Genomic DNA, 10,643 nt, shown 5'->3' on the forward strand with positions numbered 1-10,643 from the left:
AAGTGCCTGCTTCGGCTCGGTCAAGGAAAGGCCAACAGCAAACTCTACAAAAGTTTCTCCAAGGGAAGCAAATGCCTGCTCCTACTCGGTCATCAATATACCAGTAGATAATTTTACAAAAATGGTGATCAGGCAAATAAATGCCTATTCCTGCTCGGTTCACCAAAGAAACAGCAGGCAAAATTAGATAAATTGTCAAGTTAATTTGCAAAAAACAATCCATGAGCAAACACCAGACAAGAGAGCCAATGGAAAGCAGCTAGAAATTTTATAAATGATTAATTGTTTACAAGACTAATGGAACTTTAAAGTCTATACAAAAATAGACCTAAGAATTAGGAAGGTCGACGGCTTCAGCAGGTGAAGGATCAGCTATCTCAGGAGGTGGAAGATCAGCAATACTGGGAGGAGGCGGCACGGACCCTTGTCCCACTTCAAAAGCACGTCCCCCAGCTCCCCCCTCCTGCACCCCATCCAAAGGAGCCTCCGCCTGATCCTGCTCACCCTGCTCCTTATCTCCCTGGCCGACCTCAGCCATATACCTCTCCACTCCAGCCTCCAGTTTGCTCATGTCCAGTTCGGGATATTCTTCCTTGAGCACGGACATAATGCACTTATAGCTGAAAGCAACTCCAGAGTCGTACTCGGCATCCAGCCGATCATCCACGTCAGCGGATTTGCCCTTCGCTTCGGCCAGCTGTTCCTCCAGGGATTTGATTTCCCCCTCAAGGGCGGTCCTCAGAGTATCCCTTTCACTTTGGGCAGCCTGAAGATCAGACTTCAAGTCACCCAACTCGCCCTCAAGCTTGGAGGTAGTGGACTCAGCAATTGCAACTTTCTCCTCCAGCTCTGTAACCTGCTTGTTCAGCTCGGCCAGCTTATCCTTCGACCGATCAGCAGACTCGACCCGCTTCTTCAAGTCCTGATTTTCAGCTTGGAGTTTCCTTTCATGGCGCGTAACCCTGTTCTTGTAGCAGGAAACTATGGTAGCCAGCTTGAAGGAGACCCTCTGGACAGAACCAGCCAATTCATTGAGATTCATACTCTCAATGTCTTGGACCATTTTCGGTCCCACTGACTTCCCATAATCCCTCTGATACGGGGTCAAGTAATCACCCTGATCACGAGCCGGAAGAGGGGAAGATCGATCCCCGGAGCGAGTGCTGACCTCAGAACTTTTTTCAGCAACTTTCTCCCCACCACTCTTACGAGGTGGGGGAGGGGGCAAAGCAGGAACAGGAGCCTTGGAAGGGCCGACGCTGGACTTCTTTGGATGAGGAGGAGGAGGATTGCTGGAGCTGCTCGAAGTCTGACCACGCTTTCTGGTCATAGCGCTGAGAATCTTGCTATCCATCCCAACAGCTATGTCGACTAAGCCCGAGCCGACCAGATTGGTTGACGACAAAAGGTCTTGGCAGGTAGACGCGTTCAATAGAGCCGTTTCCACCTGAAGCAAAGGTCGATCCTCAAGCCCCCCGATCAAACCCCACGACTCTGAAATAGCAAAGAAGGTTAAAGAACCCAATAAGTGGCAGTTTGATTAAGAATTTAGGCAAAAAATGAACGACTTGGGGTGACAAAATTCGTGGGAAGGTAAATATCACCACCCAACAAATGAGCTGCCGGACACCAATTTCCCCCAGCAAAGAAGAATTTGTTCTTCCAATTTTTGCACGAAGAGGGGAAGCCGGTGATTGGTTTCGTCTTCGCAGAGCTCGACATGAAATAATACCAGCCTGCTTCCTTCGGGTTACTCCTCAGCTGGTATAGGTGCTTCACTTCAACAAGGGAGGGCTCCTCTGATCCACACCTCTCCCACAACACAAACATAGCCGAGAGAACCCTCTACCCGTTGGGATGTAGCTGACCTGGGGCCAGGTGCATACCACCTAGTATCTTAGCAAAATAGCGTTGAAGGGGCAGCCGAGCTCCTAATTTGAAGCTCTCCAGATGCATCGTCACATACCCCCGCGGAGGTTGACTGGGAATGTCACCTTTCCCAGGAACTACCAGGAGAACATCCGCAGGAATGTTGTAAAGGTTCCTCAGCTTGAACAGATCAGTTTGGGTGGTCGCACAAGCTGTGAAGTCAATAGGGTAAGAATCCGCCTCCACCCTATGACCAAGGTGCCTTCTCTGAGGGGGTCTGCTCGGTCCGGAACTACTCCCCTCACCATCACCAACTCCTTCAGGGACCCCAACCCCACCATAGCTGTGGTTCTCACCAGAGCCCGACGCAGGTCCACCTCTATTCCCTACAAGCTCTAGTTCGGGGGAGGGAGAGACAACCAGGGGGCGTGGGTACTCAAGGGTATCCCTGCCATGGGAAGGACCTATACTACTGGAGGGACCTAAGAAATCGGTAGGTATTAGCACGTTGAGGCCTGAATCCCCTGATTCTTCATCACCCTCATCAACAATTAACTTTTTTTTCCGGTTTGACATATCGGAATCCCAAAAGAAAAACAAAGAAAACTCGAATATACGGATACAACAGGGGGGCAACACAAAACCCAATCAACAACAACCAAAGCAGGAGTTAAAGGTTGTACCTGGAATACACTGGCACTGATAATGTCGCTGTGATGAAGGTAAAATCCCGCAAACGGAAGTCCCAGACGCAGAGAGTGTGAACGAAGTTCGTAGGAATTGACTCGCGACAGAAGAACGAATAGAACGAAACAACGAGGATTTAAGTCTAGGGATTTGAAGCGAAAAGGGAAATGAAAGCATTTAAGTGAGGGAGATGCCAGCTCACTCACCAAATATCGAGGACAGATAGCCTGTCGTTTCAAATTTCAAATGCGAAGAGTCTGGAAAGGCCACGTCACTAACCGTTACAAGAGGCCAACTTAGATGAAAGCCCAGATAGGCAATGGATACACTCATTCAGGCCCATGTTCAGGTCGGGAACCCCCCAGAAGAAGAATGATGCCTCAGGTCAGTTCCAATAAACAGAAGATCAGATGAGAAGCTCCCCGGGTTGGTAAGATTTGACCATCAGTTTCTACTCTAAACTCATTTCACTCGCCAGACCAGAAACTGGGGTACTGGTGTTGAGTACATAAAAGCACTAGGTCGGCCGTGCTACTATTTCCGCCCCAGCACGGATCGCTTCAGCCAAGTGTTGCGAGCAGAACACGGGAGCAAACATGAGCCGACCAGAGATGAGTACAACCAGGAAAACATACCGACCATAGGTATATACCGAGCCGATACTCATCCCCAAGAAAGCGGGAACATGATCCCACAGAATCGCGGTAGTTGCGCTTTTCCCAGAACCGTTGAAGGGCACGCGAGACCCACGTTTGCCCACAATGTAACAGTTAGAGCCCCATGAGGGGCTGCCACCACCCGAAAAAAGAGGGATACAGGGTAAACGGAAAACGGGAGACAGAGGGCGGCTATAAAAGAGAAAGAAATCGATGAAGAAATGATAGAAAAACTGAGAGAGGGAAAACGCTGCCAAATTGCAACCAGGCCATTTCCTTACAAATTTCTAACAAACTTCTTGAATCCAAATTACATTGTTTTCCCGTAAACACCTTGTGCTAACTTAGGCATCGGAGGGTTTACGTCGGCAAAACCACCAGCGTCTCTGACTCATTTTTGTGAACGCAGGTCTAGTGAGAGAAAGGAGGGTAATTCCAGCCTTAGTGGTTCGAACAAACAGTCGATAATATAAATGTTGGTGAAAGAATCTGGTCGGTCCAAGGGCGAGCAGATTTCAGCATCAACAACAAACACACTTTGGAGATCGGCAGGAGATTATGTGCAATTGGCAGTCAGATTATGAAGAAGAGTCATTTCCCCGTGGAAATGGTAGTGTGCAGTCTTCTGGTAAAAAGAGGAAATCTTTTTCTAAAGAGAAGTCTACCAGTAAGAAGAAGACGGAAGAAACTGGGGAGTCGAAAAGCCGTGAAGAAGGTGGCTAAAAGAAGGAGAAGAGTGGTAAAATGAAACGTTGGAGACAAAACCGAGGTCCTGCAAATGGTTTTAGCTGATATATTGGTGGGTGCCCATGGAGTAGTTAATCCCCTTTCAAGCTTGCGCTTTGGCATGTCTGCGCCATTTTTGTATCAAGTTTGCCACAGTGGTTTTTCTTGATGCATTCGGTCATTTCATCAATCCTTGCAGGAGGAATGGAAATGAAGAATGCCACATGGTCTCGACATTCAAATGGCAATCATGCTGCTGTTGGGATGACTGAGTATATATGAATCTGAACTTGAAGGAGCCCAAATAAGTTGGAGAAATTCATATGCGTTCAATCAATTGGGAATTTTGACATTTGAAAAGTAACCACAAGCAGCCAGAGGAGTTTGCAGAGCACAATGTGTCCATCTAATCGATAGTTTTGATGTATTATTTCATGTGTTGCTCAACCGATTGTTTTGGCTTATATTCATGTATGTTCATTCATTCCCTTATTGGTGTATTGAAAGAATTAATAAAACAATCATTTTTTCTTCCCATAATACATGTGCTTTGCAACAGGTAATGGGGAGTTTTATTACTGTTCATTTGTTCTTCATAAACTGCACAGAAAAGAACCTTCACAGTCGATATTATTCTGGTCAAGTTTTCTATAGCTTTTATATGTACATAGGCTTTGAGATTAACAATCCGTGTCTTCAAAGTTTACGACATTTAATGTTTAAAGAACCTAAGAATTGTCTTCATGAATACAGTACGGATACTTAACATGCAATTAAGAGCACAGAATGAAAAAGAAGAAAAGCCTCAATCGATATATACACGGCAAGGCAACACATGCTGAAGAGTGGACTGGAGACTCATAAGCATAATACCTGCTCCTTTTCCTTTTATTCATTTGATAATTGTTGTGAAAATTTTAATATACTCGCAAGTGCACGAATCTAGAGATAGAAAAGTGGTAACGAGGTCGATCCCACAGGGATTGTTATAAATTGAAAAGTCTAATTTAAATCTAAAATTAATATTAATTCTAACCTAGTTGAGCAAATTGAGTTTTAAGAGAAATTAAACTAATTAAACTAAGAAAACAATTAAAGTAAATGAGAATTTAATGAGATAAAAATTACCAAGGTTTCGGAATCCACCACTATTCAATTAGTAATTATCTAAATATTAATTAATCCCCAATTTTAGAGTGACAACTCGAAATCAATCTATGTCATCTCATGGATATAACAATTAAGCCCAAGTAATTAAATCTAATGTAGGTTCTTTTTCTGCTTAATAATATGACATCTAAGAATCTCATGTAAACATATTGAATAACAAAGAGTCAAAGTTTCCTAAGCACTCCATGTAAACAATTTAATGAAAGACATAAAATCAAAGATAATCATGTATAAACTTTATAGATCCAAGCATAGAATTAATCGAATATTAATCCTAACAATCAATAATGCATGACAGAATTGATGAAAAGATTTTATTAACATCCAATTAATCATGTGAAATAAAAACCATAATCATCAAAGAACATATATAGGGAATTAATTAAATAAAAAGATAATTATTTTATTGAATAGGGTTTCATCCTTAACCTCAGTGTAAGAAAATTAGCTAGACATACTTGAATTGAGAGCAACAAAAGAAATAAAATCAGCCATGGGAAGCCGAAATATTGCTGCTGCGGATTGCTCTCTTCCAAAGCCGAATTCTCCTCCACTGGCGGCTACTCCCCCCAAAAGCCAAGAGCTTAGCTTTCTTATATAGCCTTTAAAATGGGCCCCACCTTGTCAATCCTAAAGCCTAAAGGATTTGGCCTTTTATTTTTCTTTACTCTCACTCACGTGCTCATCAATTAAGCTTGTACTAGGATTTCCTTTTTCCAATTGTAAAAGCCAAGTGTGGGCCCCTTTAAGTTGCTTTCCATCCATTTATCTTCTTTGTCCGCATGTGCATGGGTAAATGAATTTGTTGAATTCGGTTTCTTGGCTTGATTTCCACATGCATGTACGTCTAATTCCTTCCAAAAATAAATTAATCTTTAATGCTTACAAATTGAACTCCTTTATGCTCTTTTTATCCATAATCTCCAATTCATTCCCTATTCAATAAAATAATTCAATTAATTAAAAATAACAAATAAATATAACTAACAATTATTTAATTAATGGTAAAATATGTATGTATTATATGCTCATCAAATACCCCCAAACTTAGATTTTGCTAGTCCTCGAGCAAAACTAAAACTAAAACTAAAAAAAAATAAAAATAATGAAACAAAAAGTAAATCCTAACTAAACCACTTTCGCAGGTAATCGCGATTGCATTTAGTGTATGCAACAAGCCTTTAAACCCCTAGGCGGCCCTAGTGGACGAGTTGTAGTCTCGTGAGGGCTTCAGTGATGATACCCACAAACATCATTTAAAAAAATAATAATAAAAAAAATTAAATTAAATCAAAAGAACGAAAAACTTTAAATAAACCATGAAAAATAGCCTCAAAGATTGCAAAAATTATATAGCTCAAAGAAAATTTTAAATATTAGCAAAGTTCTAACTTTAATTCAATAGTCAATCTCACCTCTCTTTTGATTCTTGTAGTGTGTGTGTGAAATCAATTCAATCAAATCCATTCCCAAAATCCTCAACATCAACAGCCTTCGCCTCAAACAAAGAACAGAGTAGGTCAAACTAATCTTATCATCTTGATCTCCAATTTTTTTCTCTCACAGGCTTTTATGTGCATTTTCTTTTGATTTTTTTTTTCAGCACATGCACTTGATTTTTTTTTTCTTCTCTTTTTTTTTTTTCAACCATAGTCAGGAGCTTTCACTCTACCCCTTAAGGTAGCCTTCTTCTCATGGTAGATTATCCTCTACATACTTGTGGTACATAGGCCCAAATTACTCAAGGATAGCTTCACTCTTAAGGGTTATAGGTAGCTATTTCTGACTTTGGTGCCCGTGTATACTATTTTGTATTGTGGAGATAAGAATCAAGACAAACAGTCATTTACTCTATCTAAAATTCTCAACTCAGGCTGCGTCAATATCAAATTTCAAGTCAAAATTACGAAAGAATTGATATTAGTGCTCATGGTTTAAAGAATCTCAATCAAGAGAAACTAACACAAGAATCAAGTATAAACTAAGACAATATTCAACCCTTTCTAAAAACCATATTCATTGTCAATCAAATTCTTATCATTGGCTTTTCACATAAAAACAAAAAACAACAACTTTTTTTTTTGAATTTTTGAATTTTTAAAAAAAAAAAAAATTTTTTTGGTTTTTTTTTTTTTTTAACAAACAAAGCACACACTATTCCCACCCCCCAAACTTATTTGGAACATTGTCCTCAATGTTTCACAAACAAAAGATATGCATGCAAACAAATGAAAGAAAAAAAAAAATAATAATAATAATAGCATAAATAATAAAAAGAAAGTTGGAGAGATCACACCTGGATGGGCTGGGAAAGCTTAAAAAAAATGACAACTAAAAAGAAAACGTTAGAAGAAATATAAATAATAAAATAAAAAACAAAATAAAAAAAATCCTACTAACTAACTAATTAATGTAAACAACAAATCAACCAGGATCAATAAGAATTTGGTGAAAATCAAAGCAATTATACAGAAAATACCAGAAAACATAAGTGACTAAGCACTGGAGCATTTTATCTATAAAAGGATGATGGTAATGAAACTCCTCAATATCGCACTGCCTTGATCTCTTATGTTCCATGCTTTCCTGAGAGTTATCTGAAGTAGTATAAAAATCTAATAATTTAAGCACTTTAGATCTTACCACCTTTTTCATGTCAGAATGTGACCTATGTTGCACTTTTTTAGAAAGTAACTCCAACTTGAATGGTTCAATTTTCTCTTCAGGAGGAAGTGGCTCAATCTTTTCTTTCCACTTAATTAGATCTATGAGAAGAGTCGAATCAAGTAAAGCATTAACTTCTCCAATACCACTGTCAACATCAATAGAGAAATCAGAGTTAGTTGTGCATGGTGTTAATGGATTGTCACGGTGGTTAGAAATAAGTGAGTCATCAATTGATGCTTCTATCATATCTACTTCAACGACTTCATCATCTTCTTGTGTCTGCTTGGGAACATTAAAAATATTTAATTCCATGGTCATATTACCAAAAGACAATTGCATGTTTCCAGTCCTACAACTAATATGAGCATCAGCTGTAGCTAAGAAAGGACGACCTAGAATAACTGGGGTGTGTTTCTTCGGATCTGGTACATGCTGAGTATCAATAACAATAAAATCAACAGGATAATAAAATTTATCAATCTGTATCAACACATCCTCTATAATACCACGAGGTATTTTCATTGACCTATCAGCAAGTTGCAATACAATGGAAGTTGGCTTTAATTCCCCTAGTCCAAGTTGCATGTAAACAGAATAAGGCAAGAGATTAACACTAGCACCCAAATCCAATAATGCTTTATCAAAACATTGGTTTCCTATAACACATGAGATAGTAGGAGAACCAGGATCCTTAAATTTTGGTGGCATTTTACATTGAAGTAAATTGCTAGTTTGTTCAGTTAAAAACGCCTTTTTAGTGATATGTAAATTTCTCTTTTTAGTGCATAAATCTTTTAAAAACTTGGCATAGGAAGGAACTTGCTTAATAGCATCGAGTAAAGGGATGTTTATACTTACTTGTTTGAAGATTTCCATAATCTCACATGTTGAAGTCCCTTTCTTTACCTTTGTTAACCTTTGAGGAAAAGGAGCCTTGGGAATGTAAGCTGGCGGGTCACTCTCTTCAGGATCATTTGGTGATGAGTTTTGTGATGGAACTGGATCTGAAGAAGCAGGCTTAGATATCTTCCTTGTTTGAACCTCCACCTTGTTGTCAAATAACTTTCCTCTTCTCAAGGTCATAACAGATTTTGCTTCTTCATGTTGATGGCTTGAACTCGATCCAACTTCGTGCACTCCTTTGGGATTAGGAATTGGTTGACTTGGAAATTTTCCTTTTTCTCTCTCAGCTACAGTAGTTGCTAATTGACCCAATTGATGTTCAAGCTTTAGAATAGCTTGAGTGTTTGACTGAAAAGCTTGTTGGGTTGACTGAATGAAACTTTGAAGTGTATCCTCTAAAGAAGGCTTTCTTTGTTGGGGTGCAACAAATTGAGACATAGGTTGTTGGGCAGGAGGATATACTTGGTTAGGAGGGACAAATTGTTGATTGGGCATGTTAAATTGTTGTCCTCCTTGGTTTGACAAAGGTTGATTTTGTTTCCAAGAAAAATTAGGGTGATTCCTCCAATTAGGATTATATGTGGATGAATATGGACTATTGGAGGTTTTCTCATATGATTGTAAGGCATGTACCTGCTCAGAATAAGCCTCTTGATAGGCTGGTAATGATGGACAATTCTGTGCTGTATGAGACACGTTAGAACAAATAGCACAAACCTCATTAGCTACACTAGGATGATGATTCATTGATTGGTTCAGAGCTAAGGCATCTACTTTCCTAGAAAGCGTAGCTAGAGTGGCTTTCACATCAAAGTCATCCTTAACTTCATATAACCCCTTTCTAGAAACTTGAGATGATTTTTCTCTTTAATTTGAAAAATCCCACTGTTGAGAATTCTCAGAAAGTGAATTAAAGAAATCCCATGCAGCCCCTTCATGTAAGTTCAAAAATCTCCCACCATTCATAGACTCTACCATATGACGATTTGACATGGTTAAACCGTTATAAAAGCATTGTATAAGTCTCCATTTTTCAAAACCATGGTGGGGACACTTGAGGAGTAAATCATTGAATCTTTCCCAACACTCGTAAAATTGCTCACCCTCTCTTTGATAAAAATCACTTATCTCTCTCCTAAGGGCATTTGTTTTAGACATAGGGAAAAACTTGGTGAGAAACTTATTACTCAATTCATCCCATGTACTAATAGATCCAGCAGGAAGTGAATTCAACCAAGCTTTTGCTTTGTCTTTTAATGAGAAAGGGAACATACGAAGCTTAATTGACTCATCATTAAAATTTTGAAAACGGAATGTAGAGCATATGTCAAGAAATTCCTTAATGTGCAAATATGGATCCTCTCTCTCTAACCCATGGAAAGATGGTAAAAGTTGAATGACAGAGGGCTTGAGTTCAAAGTGTGTTGCTGTGGTTTGTGGCAACACAATACAAGATGGTTGGTTGGCTGCAAGTGGTGAAAAATATTCTCTAAGGGTTTTCTCTGCTTGCATTGGTGGAAATATTGGCAATAGTCTATTTGGGTCATCCATCACTTCTAAAGAACTAGTTTGACTACTATCAATTTTCAACTCTCTTTTAACCAAACGATTTGTTAAATCACGTTCCCAAACACTCATAAACTAACTAGACAAGGAAAGAAGGAAAAAAAAATAAAATAAAACAAATCAACAATAATAAAAATTAAATAAAAGAAATCAAACAACCAAACAATGAATTTAAAGACAAATAAATTTTTTTTTTTGTGTTTTTTTTTAATTAAAAAAAATATAAAAGACAATCTAAATTATAACTAGTGGAAGAATCAAATCAACCTAGATTAAACTGACTTTCTAGCACAATCCCCGGCAACGGCGCCAAAAACTTGTTGTGAAAATTTTAATATACTCGCAAGTGCACGAATCTAGAGATAGAAAAGTGGTAACGAGGTCGATCCCACAGGGATT

General features: G+C 39.2%; 2 protein-coding genes and 1 non-coding gene across 3 annotated transcripts; 1 reads left to right on the plus strand and 2 right to left on the minus strand.

Annotated features, from left to right (window-relative positions):
* Positions 1-270: 270 nt before the first annotated feature.
* Positions 271-2,445, minus strand: LOC127899757 (uncharacterized). The gene is made up of 6 exons (XM_052433766.1): positions 1,995-2,445; positions 1,890-1,896; positions 1,569-1,810; positions 1,169-1,494; position 1,117; positions 271-1,053 (listed from the first exon to the last, which is right to left on the minus strand). The coding sequence occupies exons 1-6, from the start codon at positions 2,443-2,445 to the stop codon at positions 329-331; spliced, it is 1,752 nt and encodes a 583-aa protein (XP_052289726.1). The 3' UTR covers positions 271-328.
* Positions 2,446-7,532: 5,087 nt separating this feature from the next.
* On the minus strand, positions 7,533-9,425 carry LOC107176085 (uncharacterized). The gene has a single exon (XM_015528130.2). The coding sequence runs from the start codon at positions 9,423-9,425 to the stop codon at positions 7,533-7,535; it is 1,893 nt and encodes a 630-aa protein (XP_015383616.2).
* A 289-nt stretch (positions 9,426-9,714) lies between these two features.
* On the plus strand, positions 9,715-9,821 carry LOC112497831 (small nucleolar RNA R71). Its single transcript, XR_003064814.2, has one exon. It is a non-coding gene; the product is annotated as a small nucleolar RNA R71 (small nucleolar RNA).
* Positions 9,822-10,643: the final 822 nt, after the last annotated feature.

This window comes from Citrus sinensis, chromosome 9 (genome assembly GCF_022201045.2).
Source record: "Citrus sinensis cultivar Valencia sweet orange chromosome 9, DVS_A1.0, whole genome shotgun sequence".
Classification (NCBI taxonomy): domain Eukaryota; kingdom Viridiplantae; phylum Streptophyta; class Magnoliopsida; order Sapindales; family Rutaceae; genus Citrus; species Citrus sinensis.

Coding starts and splice junctions, on each gene's coding strand:
- LOC127899757 (XM_052433766.1), bottom strand. CDS start 2,445: ATGTCAAACCGGAAAAAAAAGTTAATTGTTGATGAGGGTGATGAAGAA. Junction 1,495..1,568: donor CACGAATTTTGTCACCCCAA/GTCGTTCATTTT, acceptor TTGCTATTTCAG/AGTCGTGGGGTTTGATCGGG.
- LOC107176085 (XM_015528130.2), bottom strand. CDS start 9,425: ATGAATCATCATCCTAGTGTAGCTAATGAGGTTTGTGCTATTTGTTCT.